The sequence below is a fragment of the Gastrolobium bilobum genome, unplaced genomic scaffold, assembly GCF_033153095.1.
Source record: "Gastrolobium bilobum isolate Gb01-03AN ecotype WA unplaced genomic scaffold, APGP_CSIRO_Gbil_v1 utg2673, whole genome shotgun sequence".
NCBI lineage: Eukaryota > Viridiplantae > Streptophyta > Magnoliopsida > Fabales > Fabaceae > Gastrolobium > Gastrolobium bilobum.
In genome coordinates, this window is record NW_026898407.1 from 402820 (window position 1) to 421817 (window position 18998).

At 32.5% G+C, this 18998-nt stretch overlaps 1 protein-coding gene across 1 annotated transcript; it reads left to right on the top strand.

The window, feature by feature from the left end:
* Positions 1-12226: 12226 nt before the first annotated feature.
* LOC133315832 (transcription factor bHLH79) lies at positions 12227-15788 on the top strand. Its single transcript, XM_061517505.1, has 6 exons — positions 12227-12697; positions 12879-13082; positions 13275-13340; positions 13423-13491; positions 13600-13677; positions 15286-15788. Exons 1-6 carry the CDS (start codon positions 12452-12454, stop codon positions 15412-15414), a joined length of 792 nt encoding a protein of 263 aa, XP_061373489.1. The 5' UTR covers positions 12227-12451; the 3' UTR covers positions 15415-15788.
* Positions 15789-18998: the final 3210 nt, after the last annotated feature.

Below are 18998 nucleotides of genomic sequence, written 5' to 3' on the forward strand. Positions count from 1 at the left end.
TGACCAATTCACATGATCCAAACATAACACAATTTTGTTGTGTTTGGATCAACTCATATTTATTTTGGTGTTGTGTTCGTATTGATAAGAACTTATACAAAAATAGTGTATCGTGTCTCTTGTCAATCCATAATTTTGAAACTAACTTGTAACTCGCTATATAATTATGAATTTAAATTTTTTTCATGTGAAAAAATAGTTATGTGATCATATTATTTGATTATAATCATTTATTGATGATGAGATAAGAGAGAAAAAAGTATATAATTTATAATGAGTGATTGTGGTCAAATAACATGATCACTTTTTTACATAAGAGGATCCAAACTCATATAATTATATATTTAGTATTACTTTATTTTTTTAGTTTAAGATTGTTTACGTGATTTTCATTATAAACAGATTGAGTCGTACTGTATCAACCAACATAATAAATAAGTCATGTTAATATTGAAAACACATAAGAATTAAGTTGTCAGATCATTCGTATTATATATTATTTTAATATAATAAGTTGGCCGTGTTCATATTGAATATTTATATTTAATAAATGGTAGTAATTTAGTTGATAACAAGAGAGTTGAGTAAGTAGAAAAGAAAAAGTCTTGATTCGATTCCGATATGTTATATTTGGGAAATGTTCAAATATCTTCATCTCTTACCCCTGACCGGCTGACCCACCCCGCACTTAGTATTAGACTCAAAGAGTTGAAACTTGTGGATATACCGAAAAGCCAATTCATCTCAAAAGATAATTACGGTTGGATTAACTCAAAAAAAATAAAAAATATCTATATTTATTTATATTTAAATCGAATCTCAACCCAACACGATCATGAGGCACAGATATAAACTGCGCATCTACATTTTACAACAATTAATAGTCAATGAAACAGTAGAAAGTTTCCATTCAGCATGGGCATAGGCGTCTCACTTTTGGTGACAAGGCATGTGAGGTTAGAATGAGCTGGAAAAATGGTGACTTGTGAGCTTGACAATGCGATCGAAACGGCTTAATTCCGAAATGGAATTGATTTAAAGCACGTTTATAAAACCCAATGAAGATTGAAGAACCACCGAGAAGAAGAAAACTCACACTGATGAGTCCCTCTCACAGCCCCATCAGTGACCACTGGCAAGTCTATATATATTATGCCGTCAAAAATCAACTTTGGGAGCACATGAAAGTGGTAAATGGCATTTTTTTTTTTTTTTGGATAAACCACCGAAGGTAATTTTGTTCGAGTCGGGAACGGAAACATCCACATTATGATGGAGCTAGCTTTTTTAAAAGGAATTTTTTGCATTCACAAGAACTTGAAGCAAAAACTTCGCTTAAGCGGAATCAAACATGTACCACTTGAACTAACCCTGGTAGTGGTAAATCGTATTAATTTGGGCATAGCAAAAAGAGACTTTCTCATGTTCAATTAGTTTTTCTTGGCTCATTATCACTTTTTGACTAAACAAATTAGGCAATGGGGAGTGTTGGTTTTGTAGGTGAAAACTTTTATAATTGAAGGTTAGGCAGTAATGGTGTACCGAGAGAGGAAAGTAGTTGTGTGAATGAACTAGCTAGTGCTTTTTGACAATGAGGTGTGGTTTATCACTGCCAACAACCTTCTTGGAGCGATTCGATCATTTTCGACACATCAACTCAAAAAGAAGGAGTCTAAGCCCTGCACTCCACACACATATATGGAAAACGGATTAAGATGTATAACTATTTTAGGAACTCATGTTTGTCACTGTACCTGGAATGTAGGTCCTCGTACTTTATCTCTTGTTTCATTGTGAAACGAATATACTTACATTCCAAAAGGAAAACGAGTTTCATATTTATTGCTACTGATCATATGAATGAGTATATCTTGCATGGAATGTGGAAAAAGTATTTTTTTAAACACTGGCAAGTATGTGTCCATGCATGAACCTTTTTCTTTATTTTATATTAACTAGTTAGAATTTATGAAAGCATAAATTAAAATAAAGAAGATATTTAAAAGGAGGATATGTATAATTGGATTAAAATAGAATTTGAGAATCAGCATACGTTGGTGCGAAAGGAAGGCTATATATATATATATATATATATATATATATATATATATATATATATATATATATATATATATATATATATATATATATATATAAATATATATAGCTATGCCAAACTAAGAGAATACTTATAATTACAATTAAAATAAGACTCCTCTAAATTGACTTGTTCCTTAAGTAAACAAGTAAGGATATATTTTCCATTTAAAGTGCAACCTGATCTTAACACACCAAAGTTTAAAGCTGAGTATACTCCTACACACCTTTGGAGACAAACTTGCTTCAAAGGTTTTAATTCATATTTTTGTAGGGAAATATTATATTTACAAATTGTTTGTTTATAAATTCTTACAAACTACACTAAGTATGACCGGTCATACTTCAATCAAGAATGTATAACCGGTCATACTTAGTGTAATTTGTAAAAAAAAATTATAAACGGATCCTTCCCCATTTTTTTAATACATTAATATAAAAAGTATAATGTATATTTAAACTTTGTATTTCAATACGGGAAATTTATAATAACTATTAAAATTATAAATTTGATTTGTTCTTAGAAAATTACACAAATGTATTTTATTAAAGTGATAAATATCACAACTTAACCTTTCTAAAATTGAAATACCTTTTTAAAATTAATTGAACTTGTTTTGTTATTTAAATTTTTTTGTAATATCTTATATCGATAAATGAAATTATTAAAATATAAAAAATGAATTAATTTGGATTAGGTTATTTGAATTTGTATACATTGACTACTGGTATAATTTGTTTGGGTGAGAATTCACTTCCTCTAGCAGTAAATCTTGTCATACTTACATTATTTAATAGTTTTTTTATATAAAAATCCAACCATTAATTGAATTGCAAGTTCCCATTTAGTCAATCAAGTTTACAAAATTTGATATAATTTAAAGGGGAAGGTTATACTTACAACCTATTTTCGTTTATAACCTTTTACAATCATATCTTGACCGTTGATTTTCGTCAATCAACGATTGTCATTTATTGTGAATTAATAATTAATTAATAAATTTGATTTACAAAAATTTTAACCGTTGATTGACGAAAATCAACAGTTAAGATATATTTGTAAGAAGTTGTAAACGAAAATAGGTTGTAAGTATAACTTTTTCCTAGTTTAAAAACTAGTTTATTGTTCATCGCTCAACTTTTATTTTAATATACAATACATTTTTTAAATGTAAGTAAATGTCAACTATAAGATTTAAATCTATGAATGCCAAATTTATCTAAAATTCACTGTTCATAATAATCAAGATTATATTACATGATTTAATAGTTAGATTATTAATTTCATGTTCTAAAAAATTATTAAATTAATATAAGTTTTCAAGATCTACTCAGTGAGAAAAATAATGGATTCTCCCCCACCCACTCTTTTTTTTTTTTCTATAATATAAAAGAGTCGAGAATTTCTATGCATCAATCTATATAAGAGCTTTGTTAAGCAGACACATGTTGAAAGAGTCCTAGGCTTTGTAATAAGGTGGGTTTTTTTTACCTAACTCCGATCCAACCCAGTATTTTAAAATTCTGCCCCATCTCCTGGGTTGACTCGGGTCAATTTTGACCTCTTTTTTCTGAGGGTTGGGGTCACAAGTTGAACCCTATATGCATATCGACCCCTCTGACTCCCAAAACCCGGTCGGATTTCAGTGACTCCCGGATCAGAGGAGTCAAAGGGAGTCATTGCATATTTTTTCTCAAATTTTTTTTTTTCATGAAACAACATTGTTTTATTAAAAAAATAAATAAAAATGCTTGCAAACCTAAATCTATTTGTTCTCTTCTCTCTTAGTGACCTAAATGTTTTCAATCTTCACCTCACTGCCGTGAATCTTCTAGAAAAGGTAAGAATTTTATCCCTTCAAATGAAATCTTTACGGGTTGTCGATGGAAAACAAAAACTCATTCTTACTTCCTTTAAATTTTCTTTTGTCAAAGACCTTATCAAAAGAGGCAGAACCGGGTCAGTGTAGTGACCTCATTAGAATATGAGTTTTGTACTTTGTTATCTTGATACTTTAATTAGGTTGTATAATATTGACTTGTGGTTATAATTAGTGAATTATGTTAAGTATATTTTGAATCTTTGATGATTGGTGATTGGTTTTTTAATATTTTCATATAGAATATATCTATTTATATTTTTTTAATATATAAAATCGGGTCAGTATAATGACCCCTGACCCCCCGGTTGAACCCGTGACCCCGTAACCCTTGACTTCAGCCGAGTCGATGGCTGGGCCGGGTTTTTAAACACTGATCCAACCTTGGATTTTGTATGATGGAAAGAAAAAGAAAATAAGGGATACAGTAGAAAATAAAAGAAAAGGAAAGGAAGAGAAAAATGGAGGAATTAATTATATTCCCCTGTTTGGTGTCATCCAATGAAAAAAAAAATGCTGCCCTTCCTGTTGTGTTTCGTCAAAGAAAAAAATGGCATCTAAACAAATAAAAATGAATGCAAATATATGGTGGGGTTCATTAAAATCACTTCCCTTCACTTACCTTTCCATACAGAAAGGAAATTATATAAATGAGACCAACAACAATGCTGTGAAGAAATAAGGGATATCTTTCTTCCTCTCCCCTCTTCATTTCCTTTTCCTTCTTTTATCTAAACTAATAACAAAGTAGGCTGAGAAGAAACCTGAATCCGCCACACGAGAAAATATTGATACTTGTGCCATACTATGAAATTTTTTCATAATTATTCCATAATAACCAATCATAACTTCGAAATTGTTGTATAATCTCGTATAAACTAAAAGTCATGTTCATAATAAATGTTAAATTAATAAAGACTAATCACGTTTTGAGAATAGATATTACTTAATATAAATGCATGCGTATTAACTTCATTACTGTTTAAATTGAGCATTATGCCTAGTTAAATTAGGGGTTTTTTCACCAAAAAAAAAAATTAGGGGTTTAGGAAGGAGAGCCGTATACTATAGCTTAAGTAACAAATTGAGCATTCATGTTTTATGATCTTTTTGTAAAGAGATACATTGAAGGTGAAAGATATAGGTAAAATTCTTGTTTTGTGATCATTTTGTAAAAGACAAATCGTTTGCACTGTAAAATTATATCTATTAGTATTTTGATGTGGGGCTCATTATCATATGGACAACATAAAGCTTTCGCAAGTTGTTTTAATAAAATAAATATATAAATAAAATATAAATCTTGATTGTCAATTTGTCATGTGCGCCGTATCCATGTTTGTGCTTGGTAGATTGTCACCCCCTATCTTGCACCAACACCGAATTGGGACATGAGATACGATACGACACGACACTCCGACACGTTAATTCTAAAAAATATTAAATTTTGACACGTTAGGACACGTTTTGATATTATATAATATTTTTAATTTATGTAGTGTATAATTATATATAGTATTCAATAATTTAACAAAAAAATAAAACTAAACTTATAATACCTATCAATTTTGCAAAGAAACATAATATATCCCAAATGTTTATATTAAACTCAATAAATCGTAATCGTAATCTAACGAATCTAATAGTTGGAACTTAAAATGTAACACAACGTAACCTTTGAACCTTTTTTTGAGTCTTTGCAACGAGTATTGGAGTGTCGGGAAGTGTCGAACACGACACGTCATGATTTTTGAAGTGTCGGTGCTTCATAGGCCACCCCTACCAAGAGTTTTATCACCAAAGCACGATTTTATAGCATTTGATTGAAAAAACAGGAATTCATATGCAAACTGGAATCCTTTTAGGTGTATACATATATTTGCTTTTTCTGAGGTTAATATAGATAAGTTATCTACATTGAACCCAAAACGACGTCGTTTTAGGACATAAATTAAGGTATTTTTATAATTAAATTTATTTCAAGGTTATAATAATCTTTCTTATTATATTTTTTTAATTATTTAACTCAAAACGACGTCATTTTGAGAGTGAATGTAGATAATTTATCTATTCACTGTAGAAACATTAAAGCCATATATATATATATATATATATATATATATATATATATATATATATGGTTTACATTTCTGCAGTTGCTGTACGTGCAGCAATCACATACTTACCATATATATACTTGAAAACATTAAGTGTGGGGAATCATAACCATACACCTGTCGTTGTTGTACGCAAAGCGGCTGCAGAAATGATTTTACCTATATATATAGGCTTATCGTTTCTCAAGCTGCTTGAGATAACTTTATCTGTAACTACTACATCATAACCGTACAAAGTTGGATCAATGGTGATAAAGGAAGAAAGAGAAAAAGGGAATCATAACCATTTAAATGTGAATCAATTAATATAAGAAAATAAATAAATAAAATGACGTAGTTTTAGGATGGCCGGAGATAAACTTATCTCAAGTTGCCGGAGAAATATTTTTTCCTATATATATATATATATATATATATATATATATATATATATATATATATAAATAAACTCAAGCTTCCACCTTTGAGCTACGAAGTCTGTAATTATCTACAGTCCACCTTGGAATGCATTAATATAATTCACTATATATAGATAAGAGAGCCTAATGAGAAATCATCATTATTAAGCTCAATGATTTCCCTACAAGAGCTTGGTTAACCTAGCTTTGAGAAATATAAGACCTACCCATTACTCATAAGGTGAACAATCAAATAATATTTCCCGTGCTTACAAGATTTTTCCCATTCTGGATATACACAACAGCTACTAAGAAAGATAAACACCATGAACATAAGGGAGAGGCGACGAAAAGAATTTGTGACGGGGGGGACACTTTAGGGAACAGTGACCAAAGTGCCACTGTTCCCCAACTTAATTCCCTAAATGTCACGCCAACAGTGCAATTTACCAACCTGTCACGAGGGCAAGTCGCCCAGCATAGTAGCGAACTATGTGGGATGATGTGTCACGTTCCTGGTGGACACGTAGTTTGCCTATGTTAGTAGCGAACTCTGCAGCATTTAATGCTGACATACTGGACAAGTTCGCTGGGGGAAAGGCGAACTATATGTGACAGGTGTCTCATATGCACATATTTCGCTGAGGGGTAAGGCGAACTATGTGCCATGTGGCACCACGCCCAGAGTCCGCTGACAGGACTAGCGAACTTGGTGACAAGTGGCAACATCTAACCAATTCTGCTGTACCATGCAGCGAACTTGGTGACACGTGGCAGCTCCCTGCTAGTTTGCTGCATGGGCCAGCGAACTACCTGCCGACAGTTACAGTTCGCTGGCCCTTATAGCAAACTTGTTGCTATTTATACCCGCCCCCTCTTCCCACTTGCAATGTATTCTTCTGGTGCGATTGTTGCTAAAAGAAACCAAAGTTTTTTTTTCTACTTCTGTCTAATTTCACAACAAAATGAGTGAAAGTATGAATGATATAATCGCAATTTTATATTACAATGGTAGGAGATATTTTGGACCAAATGGTCAAGTGTTAGAAGGAGATACGAAGACGTTCCGCATGAGCGCCCGTTGCAAATATAATGACCTGAAGAAAATAATATACAAGAAGTTGAGATTACAACGTGGTCAGTCCCTCTCTCGACTGATTGCTAGATGCACCTCCGGTAACCCGGTGCAGTGGATTTCTGTGGAGGTTGTGGAGGATGAAGATATCTCGTTAGTAGTTGACGCATTTCGACAGCATGGACAATCGTCATAAATCGAGTTTTATGCAGAACTAAACACTGGTGGAGAGGCAAGCACTTAAATCTCCGTCCCTACCAATTACGACATAGACATTAACCGGGAGCCGCTAGATAGTGTGGAAGATATGCATGTTTCACCACCCTGCCACCCTCACCAACACTAACAATGCCTTCAGATGTGATTACTGCCCATGACATGTATGATCCCTCGTGGCGTACTGATAGTTTCGAGGAAGAGGTTGATGAAGGTCTTGTTCCTGATAGTCAGTCATCGGATACAGACGTTGATGGTGATTTCAAAAGGGATCCGTCCAGTGCATTATGTCAACTGATTCCATCACCAGGCATTGTTGGAACGCATGACCCACTACCAGTGGCAGGTGAGTGATTTGTAAGGTGATTTTTAATTTAATTAAAATGGTATTAGTAATGACATGTGTTCGGCTTATACAGGGGAGGATACTATATAGTTTTGGTCACAAATAAGCCATTAAATGAATATTAACTGGGCACACCCAGATCAGGAGTGTGACAAAATGTAAGGTGCACAAATACCAAACTGGTAGATGGGTCAAGAGCTGTATATGGACCAGGTGTTTGAAAGCAAGTAGGATGTACAGATGGCAATAAAACAATATCGTATGGCTGAACATCACACAACCATCGTGGAAAAAGTGATACGAAAAGGCTGATAATGGTTTGTCAACAACACAATGAAGGTTGTCCATGGAGGATGAGGGCATATAAAAAAAAGGCGGTACTGGATGGTTTATAGGCATATGGAACAACACCCACACATGTGTTAGTCATTCACTTTCTCAAGATCACAAACAACTTGACTCAAATTTCATTTGTTCATTGATCATCGGTAAGTCAACTAGCCTCTGTGTTTATAAGGTAAATACTGCGTAATGGTTAATGCCTTCTTCTTTCACAAAACGCAGAAATGATACGGGAAGAGCCAAGTGTTAAAATTAGTCTAATCCAGGAAAGGATTGCATCAAGTCTAGGATTTCATATCTCATACAGAAAGGCATGGAAAGCAAAGCAAAAGACTATTGTCGGGGTTTTTGGGGATTGGGAGGAGTCGTACGCATTTCTTCCGAGATGGTTAGATTATACGTTGTTGTTTTCTCCAAGTTCTGCTTATAAGCTTGACGTGAATGATCATAGGATTGACGGTCGTCTCAATGGTTCGCACAAGGTTTTCAGAAGGGTATTTTGGTCATTCAAGCAGTGTTGTGATGCTTTTAATTATTGCAAGCCTATGCTCCAGATCGATGGGACACACTTGTAAGGGAAATATCGTGGAACGCTATTGATTGCTCCAAAAAATTTATATTTTATCAAAATTTATGAAACATACAACATGTAATGTGGATGTTATACAGTCTACGTCTCACTAACCTCATGGTTGCGCAGCCGCGCAACGTGATAAAACCCAGCCTGCCTAAAGTACGGCAGGATATCCTCTGGTATATCCAAGTGATCGTGTGTCGCACCGTGTCTGACATTTAGGATTTTAATGGATTGTTTTTGGACAAAAAAATCTGTTGGTATTCGATTAGGATTTTAATGGATTGAAAAAAAGTCACGTGGTATTCGATTAGGATTTTAAAGGATTATTTTAGAATCCGTCCAAATCTGTTGGTATTCAATCAAGATTTTAAACAATGGAATCACAATCTCGTGGTATTCAAAAATCTGACGATTTTAATGGATTTTCTATTGGTGTGAATTTCGTGAGACTTTTATGTGAAAATATAAATAGGGTGCCTCTCTCACAATCTCACCCCAACCCCTAGAATTTCTTGAGATTCTTCTATTGCAGTGTTTTCTTCTTCCTTTGGTAGGTTGACTGCTCGAAATTGGGTTCCGCCATTGGAGCTTTGTCAAAACTAAAAAAAATAGCATATTTTTGAGCGATTTTCATCACAAAATAACCCAGAAACAACAAACCAACGAGATTTTAATATAATCTATCTAAAAAATAACATATTTTTGAGCAATTTTTGAGAAATTTTGGAAGTTTAAAAAATTATTTTTCAAGCTATGGTCGCAGTTTTTCTTGGCACAAAAATGTGCTTTTTATATTAAAAACAACATAAAACAGTGAAAAAATAATAGTGAAACTTTCGTATTATTTTCATTTTACATCAATGAAACAATATCAATATAAGAAAGATTAAAACTTTCATAATATGAACCTTATATTTCGTAACAATACATTCATGAACAAAATTCTTTCACTATAGGAAACGATTTCAAACAATTTTTGTGTCAATAGATAACTACAAGCTTATTTCTCAAAAGCCCCAAAGCATTTAAGGTTTCAATGTATCGATTGAAAAAAATTTGAGAAATTTTCTAAACTTTCATGTAATTAAACCTAAAATTTCAGATTCAATGAAAATATGCATATGATATATGGTTAGAAAATTTCAAAAACACCAAGGTTTTCAAGATCAATTGCAAAAATTTTCAAACGAATTTTTATCATGAACTTTAGGTTCTATATGCAAATTTAGAATTTTTTTATAATTAAAAAAATTGGATCTTATAATCATATATGCATAGCTTTGATACGAAATGAAGAAGATGATTTTTAACCCATTAGATATGTGAAAAACTGTTGTTTAGTAATTTTGGATGTTTGTTAAAAATTATATTAATGTTTGAGGCATGATATACTTACCACCGAAATTTTTTACCACCTTTACAATCAACCTAATCACCATTGATTTTCTTCAATCTAACGGTTATAATTTATTGGGAATTATTTCCAATAAATTATAACCGTTAGATTGACGGAAATCAATGGTGATTAAGTTAGTTGTAAATGTTGTAAACTTTTTTGTGGTAAATATATCCTTCCCCATTATGTTTTACTAATTGAGAAAATTATATTTGATTTTACTTTTTTTATTAATTTCATTGTATTTCTTTGTTATTTTTTTATGGGAAAGATTATACTTACCACCTATTTTTGTCTACAACTTTTTACAACCATATCTTAATCGTTGTTTTCTGTCAATCAATGATTATTATTTTTGCAAATCAAACTTATTAATTAATATTTAATTTGCAATAAATGATAACCGTTGATTGACAGAAATCAAAGGTTAAGATATGGTTGTAAAATGTTGTAAACAAAGATAAGTTGTAAATATAACATTTCCCTTTTGTATTGACTCTTGTAATTTTGAATGTTTGTTAAAAATTCATATGATTTTTTAAAATCTTATAAATCCATATTGTCCTTTCAAATCTTATGAATTCTATTAAAATCCTTTAAAATTCAATCCTGTGAAATCTTGATTGTAAAAAAAGTCTTTTAAAAAAGTCTATAAAGTCTCTTCAATTCTAAAATGTTATTTAAAATCTGTAGGATTTTTTATCTCAAAAAAGTCTTTTAAAATCCTAATCCAATACACCCCCCTTAAATATGACAAATTTAATTTCTTAGATCAAACACTACAAATTACAAAAATTGAGTAAACAAACTAAATTATATATTTTTTAAAAGGAAAAATATTTGTCCTTTTAAAGGATGTTAATTTTGATTAAAACTAATATTTTCTATTTGAAAATTAAATTAAAAAAAAACTACACACTTTCTTCCCTATAATTTATATTTTGTATCTCTTTTTCTCAAATAATACAATTCTATGTATTTGAAATCACAAACACCAAACTTTTTTCTAAATTATACATGTTATAAGAAATGCGAGTGAGTTGAGAAGGAAAAGTGTGGAATGGCTCACATGGTTGAGATTTGGCGCGTTTGGTACGCGTTATATTACTAAATCCACGAAAAAATATGGTAGGGGAAAATACTTTCCAACGTTTGGTAGCTCAAATTGCAAAACTTCCTAGACCAAATTTGTTTCCAGAAAAATGTTTTTGTGTGAAAACGCACGGTCTGACAAATGAAAAATCTAAAAAATATGTGAAATTGTTGACTGCCCGCGGGGAAGTCAGAATTAAAACGCGAAAATGTGACAAAATTGACCTTCAATTCGTACGATTTGTAAATATGTGGCAAAAGGTAAAAGTGAAGGGTTATTTTGGTAAAATAATCTCATATTCTCATTAATATTTCATAACCAACCAAACACAAACATCAGTACGCTATATTTATGGGTCTACTAAACAACTTTTTTTGTAACATTTCAGTAAAATATATTTTTCACTATATTCTGATAATAATTATTTTTTGAATAATTTTTTTTTTTCCTATATCATATGCCCAGTTAAGGACAAAAGCAAATTCAAAAATAGAAAAGAAGGTTGATAGGGATGTGAAGATAATGAAAGTGTCTAGTGATGACGGGGAAGGTTAATAGAGAGGGCGTGAGGGTCCACGGAAACAGATAAGAAACGGAGTGGACGCTGTACGCTACTCTTCCTCCAATTCCAATCCATCACATTCACAATCACAATAACAATCACATTGTGTACTGTAAATTGTGATACTCATATTCTCTCTCTCTCTCTCTCTTCCAATGCTGTCATCGTCATACTCTAACTGTCTCAATCCTTCAAACCCCCATTTTCTTCTTCTTCTTCTTCTTCTTCTTCCTAATTACAATTAAATAAACCCCAACCTTTATTCTCACTCACTCACTCACTGTCACCCAAAGTACAATTGTGTACACAACACAACACAACACAATACAAGAAAATTAGTACACAATTCCAAATGGATCCTCCTCTCATCAACGATTCCACATTCTCTCCTGCTTACCCTCTCGCCGAGATTTGGCCTGCTGGATTGGTTCATTTGCCTTCCAATTTCATCCTCCCTGATGCCTCCGCCGACGAGTCCACCGTCACCGATCATAGTGGCGCCGCCGCCGCTAACCGAAATCAGAGGAAGAGAAAGAAGGAAACCGCCTCCGAAGACGACTGCTCCAAGATGGTTTCCACCAGCTCTGCTAATGACTTGGTTTGCCTTTATCTTCTCTCTCTCTAGTAATTTGATTTTGGAAAGTGGGGATTCAAAGTTGTGTGAACTGTGGGGGTGTACTTTTTGAATCCGTTTATTGTTTCGTGAATTCGAATTGTTAAGACTTGTGTGTTGTGAAGCTGAGTACTGATGATGACATGTGTGTTAAAACTTTGAACAGAATGATTCTGGCGATGAACGGATAAAATTAGGAGGATACACTGTTGAAAATGATTGTTTGAAAGCTGAAGCGGAAGAAAGTTCAGCGGTGGGTAACAAGTCATCTGAACAGGTTACTAAATCTTCCGAGCCACCTAAGCAAGACTATATTCATGTGAGAGCAAGAAGGGGTCAAGCTACTGATAGCCACAGTCTAGCAGAGAGAGTAATTCACTTCTCTCTATCTCTTATTGTTTTTATTTATTTTATTTTCCATATCTTATAAGTTTTAAGATTTCCTTCTTGTTAGACGTTTTTCTTGATCTAGAGACAAATTTAAAGTATCGAAATTTTTAGAACTCCACCCTATTTACTATTAATTCAGGGGCATGTCACTTAACGATACCTGTTTTGGCAGGCAAGAAGAGAAAAGATCAGTGAGAGGATGAAAATTCTTCAGGATTTGGTCCCAGGATGTAACAAGGTAAACATAATATTCTGTTAGATCAGTGCAAGATTGTTGCTTTTTGTTTTTTTCCTTTATCAATCTTTTTTTTTCTGTCCAGGTAATTGGTAAGGCACTTGTCCTGGATGAGATAATCAATTATATCCAGTCACTGCAGCATCAGGTTGAGGTAGATATCTTCATCTTTCTATCTCTATTGAGTATTTCCGCTCAATGAAATATATATATTCTCCAACCAATGAATCTAATTCTGTACAAAACAACTTGAGTTTTGTAGTTTCTTTCTATGAAGCTTGAAGCAGTTAATTCAAGAGTGAACATGAACCCTGCTATTGAAGGGTTTCCTTCAAAAGATGTAAGTCTATCAACTTTAATATGTAATCATATTGACTTGTAATATTGAATCCATTCCCATTTACATACTTAAGATTTAAATGTTATGTGAAATTGTATAAGCTGGATGCAGTCATTTTTTCGGACTACCACAGAAGAAAGTTAGTCTAGTGCTTTGTCTGGAAAATCGTTGACTAAAGTTATTTGTTTTACAGCAAATTATTCTGCTTGACTTCTTTTATTTGAAAAAACTAATAGAACAAAGTGATCTGTAATTTGAGAATTCAATGTGATATGGAGCAAGTAGGGAAAGGGAAGAAAAGAGAGAAATTGAGTGAGAAAGAGGAATATCAGTATGGAGCAGGGAGAGGAATAGATCAGAAAGGGAGAAACAGAATAGTGATGTTCAATTCATTCTCAAGTTCAAGTTTCAATATCCAGAACTTGGTACCCAACAATCCATAAATTGGCAAAACCAGTTCAATTACCAAGCAATCTAATGGCTCAAGTATCATCACATTTCTTCAAAATAACTAAAGGCTTATCAGTAGAAAGGAAGGATTCAATTAATGTATACTCTCCCTGGATTTGTCTCTGATGTAACATCCATTTTAGGTGCAACAACATCCTGTAAGTCATCCATAATGGAGCAAACAATGGTTGATTAAGCTTTCATCTGCTTCATCTAATTATAAATCATCTGAAATTCAGATCATGACCACTTTGGCGTATACCAAATCAGCTCAATTACAAATTTGATTTGAACATATTTGGAGGGAATGTGACCATAATGTCCGTGAGATTTAGAGTTCAGTTCAACTTTTCATTGTGATCATATGAATCATAGGAATAAGAATCATGATAGTAGTTATCGGTGTAGCAAGCATGATCATGAGTTAAAAGCAGTGGAAACTAGAGACGTTTGACCTCATATAATTATGGTAAGAAGGCTGGTAGCTTGATTTCAAATTTGTGTTATCGTAATGGTTGTAACATCTTGAAACTTTATTTCCATAATATTCATTTTGTCCGGCACTTTAATATGGATAGGTTATGAGATACAAACACTTTAGGAATCCAAAATAGCTGGAAACCATCCGAATTAATGTTCATAAAATTGAAAACCCTCAAAATATGCACAAGGAAGGTTCAAGCAGTGGAAGTAACCGTGCATTTTATTTGGGGAGGTCCAAAAACCCTGGAAATGGATTGCTGAAAGGTGTAGTCACTACCTTAAATTCACCAAGCCGTTGTGGGGGTTGTGCCCTCGAGGTTGCCCAGGAAGGGACTTACTTGACACGAAAGATAGCCCAGCAGTACTCTTATCATATAACCAAATTATATAGAGAGAGAGACACACTAGTCCAAACACAATACTCTGTGGAGAATGACTTCTTGTGATACAGATTGTAACCTAGCAAGTTGAATCCTAGCACTATCCTAATAAACCGTACCGTTTTAAAACGGTTGCAGTGTTTATCTCAGATGAATATTGTCAAACGGAACTATATTTTCTTCTCAGTAATTTACCAAATTACCTAGACTTAAAACATTTTTCTAATGAATTGCAACTGTGGAACTGTTCGTTCTCATAATATCATGATTTTAACCAGTTAATCTATTGCTTCAGGTTGGTACTCAGCCATTTGACGTTGCTGGAATGATATTTGGATCACAAGCGGCAAGGGAGTATTCTCAGGGATCTCATCCTGGATGGCTGCATATGCAGATAGGTGGTGGTTTTGAGAGAGCCACATAGTTCAAGGAAGTGTCATTGGGAATGACAAATCAGTCAGTGGGGTTGGTTATATAGTTTTCTCTATTAACAATCTAGTCAGTTGCTACAGAATGTTGTAGGTTTATATGTCCATTGTTATAGATGATATAATTTATAGGATGTGCATCATCTAACTATGCATGTGCTTTGCTATATTAGCAATTAGCAACTAGAAACAATCATAGTGTGGTTTTCGTTTTTAAACTTTGTTATGATAGGATTCATCTCTCTCCTGATTTGTTTTGTATAACAATATGTGTAGCAGGTATGTATTTGTATTTTACAAGTGGAGACAGTTTGAAAATTATATATTTAATATGTGTAGCAGGTATGTATTTGTATTTTAAAAGTGGAGACAGTTTGAAAATTATATATTTAAATTTGAAAATTTGAGTCATTGACAGAAACAAATTCAGAGAACGCCAATGTGTCTTGAAACCCTAGACTGTCAATCTGATGGACCCTTGCATCTTATGCAGTCATGGTCGATAAACAATGACCCACAAACCTATATATTTTGTTTATAATGACTTTTCACACTTTCATTAATTACATATCTGCCCCTTCACGCCTCAGGAATTTTATGTAGAGCATGCTCCTGATACTTGACCCTCAATATGGTGATTGTGGAATTTACCCGTAATAAAACAACAATAGCAATATTTATGAAGCGAATTGTACTTTTAGGACCTGCTCAGAGACTAAAATAACAATTATAGTTGTTTTAGGCTACAATCTTGGATCTCGTCAGCCTGGCTCATTAACATGCATAATTGGCGCAAGAGGGTCACGGGATCCACAGAATTAGATGCCGTCCCATTCTGATGCTGACACAGCTTTTGGATTAGTTTATGAGAATAATGTTTCTCAGCACGACAAAATTTTTATCTTCTATACATATAAAAGTGTGAGATTCATATTTTTTTTTTCTTTACCTTCGTTTTATATGTCCCTATATGGATCTCACGCACTTTAATGTGTGTGAGGGAGATAAAATTATCTCCTATAACATAAAAAAACATTAATCCCCTTAGTTTATTGTACGACTAATAATTTAAATTAAAATTTTGTTGAAAAAAGTCTTGAACAAAAAATAACAATTCCCTGATATTTAAGCTTAAACTAAAACATGCATTAATGTCCCAACTTGTTCTCTGCATGATGAGGAAAGAAAGGATAAATTCCCTCCCCTGATACCAATCAATCCATAACAATAACGAACATATCTGTGATGGAACTGTTCAGGCAATCACCGCACACTGTGAATTAATGGTTAACCACTTTGGTGTTGGAATGTCTTTGAAGAATAATAATGACAATAATAATGTACTATGATGTTGAATTTTTCAATAAGTCAATTGTTTTGAAGGAGATAGAGATATTGATAATAATTGGCAACGATGGAACACTTGATTTTGTTAGCCTTTGATGTATCGTATAACGGTATAAGTATCTCAACTACTAACGATTAAAGTGTTTAGTCAATATTTCGGGAGTCTGAACGTGATTTATACAGCTAAATTTTACTAACGTGAGTTTTAAGATCAATTATTATACTAGTAAAAAAAAGCCATTACTATAAAATCATTTTTTTGTCAACACTTATGAAACCACCATTATGAATGATGCAGCAAAATCCTGATTTCAAGCCTTATTCGAGTAACATAAGCGTCGTAATAGCAATTAAATGGAGCTGCTTGGATTGTTTTCAACTATCAGTTCATATAGTAATTATAATTGCACTACTTATAATTTACAAACTAGTAATAATACCCCAAGAAGTTAAAACCTACTTGCCCAAAAAGTGTGGAGTGGTTTACCTGTGATCTTTTATTTAAGAGTTTAATAAATTTAATGTTTCTTGTAAGAGAGAAACTTATTTGTTAAACAAGTATAGAAGTATGTGAGACCCATATACCATATGAAATCATGTAAAAAGAAGAAAAAAATAAAAATAAATATGAACTCTACACAATAGTATCTGAATGTAATCTGTAGCTCACGGCCTTGATTTCGATTCAATGAGTTGAGGTAATGAGCACGAGTCAAGCAAATTAAAATATCTACCTCCCACATAAACAGAAGAAAAAAGAATGTTCCATAGATACTTCTTCGAGACAAAGTTTCCCATTTCGGTTTGTATAACTTATCACTGCATATTTTAATCAAAGAATAACATTAAGTTTAAAAGTACCTTTTCCAAACATAATCGGAGTATGAATCAGGTAATACTCGTCTCATTTGCTAATGAGTTGTTAAAAGCAGCTCCCATCAAGATCAATTTTCCCACATAATAAAGTAGACATCAAAACTAATTCTTAAACGGTCCACATTTTTTGCACACACGTCAATCTATACGGGCTTTTGACTAGGCTGTGGTGCATGGGTTAGTTCGGGTTGGATTTTTATGTCGACTCAACCAAACTTGATTTTATAGGTCAGGTATTTTGACCCGACCTAGTTTAATTTGATCCAAGTCAGGTTTGATTTGATTTAAATTTTTTTTGAACTGGATCAGATCAGACCTGATTTGATTTCTAAAATAGATCTGACTTGGTTTCAAAATCGGGTCAAATTCGACCTGATCCACTTTTGACTTGGTTTCAAAACTTGTTTTTTATTTAAATTTTTTATAATTATTGATTTAATTTTTAAACTCATGTAATTTTATTATTTATTTTTTTTAAAATATATAAAGTATATAATAAAATTGATATTTGTTGAATAAATACCAATTCTTAAAAAAAAGTGCTAATATTACTATTCCATGATACTAATCAGTGTCATGGGTAGCTCATTCTAACTTATAATTGATACTTGCAATTAGCACTTACCAATTATCATGATTTGATCCAACCAAAAAGTTCCAAATTAATGACAAATTAAAAAAAAAACAATCCAAACATAAAATTATCCCATAAAATAAAATAAAAAATCAAAAACAGAGATAATTCAATGATTAATTAAAGTATGAAAAAAGGAATCCAATGATCCTAAAAACAAATTGTTGAGTAACGGTGTCTTCAACTTATAACCCATATTTTGATAAATATGATGAGTAATAAATAAAAATTAATAAATAAATAAAGATGAGTCAACCCAGAGATAGTTCTTGAGCATATTGCAGCAGGCTATAATTACCGCATTTTTCCATACGTTTTCTTAACGAGAAGTGGTCATCCACAAATTGCAACATAATGAGCGTCTGGTTCACTCTCTAGTTCACAAAACTTTTACGACACTAAAAAAAGAAATCCCCAATTGCAAACTTCAACCCAAATTTTAAGAACCCTAACATTGCAATTTCAATGAATTTTAAGTGAATGAGAGAGAGAAATTGGGAGATGAGAGAACCCTCAACTCCCAAATTGATTTTTTTTTTTTTTCACGTAATAGTTATGAGTCAAGTTTTGAGTCATTAGATCAATTATTAAAATAAGTCAGGTTTAAAACTGACCCAAATAAAAATGGATCAATAATTAAATCTAGTTCAAAAAAATAGATATTTATGAATTAAATCAATATCAGATACTGAACCAGTTTTTTTGAGCATCCCTACTTTTGAC

What these genes read in the sequence shown, in the direction of transcription:
- LOC133315832 (XM_061517505.1), top strand. Translation starts at nt 12,452, where the DNA reads ATGGATCCTCCTCTCATCAACGATTCCACATTCTCTCCTGCTTACCCT. An exon ending in CCAGCTCTGCTAATGACTTG is followed by an intron (nt 12,698 to 12,878) that starts GTTTGCCTTTAT and finishes AACTTTGAACAG; the next exon opens with AATGATTCTGGCGATGAACG. An exon ending in CACTGCAGCATCAGGTTGAG is followed by an intron (nt 13,492 to 13,599) that starts GTAGATATCTTC and finishes TGAGTTTTGTAG; the next exon opens with TTTCTTTCTATGAAGCTTGA.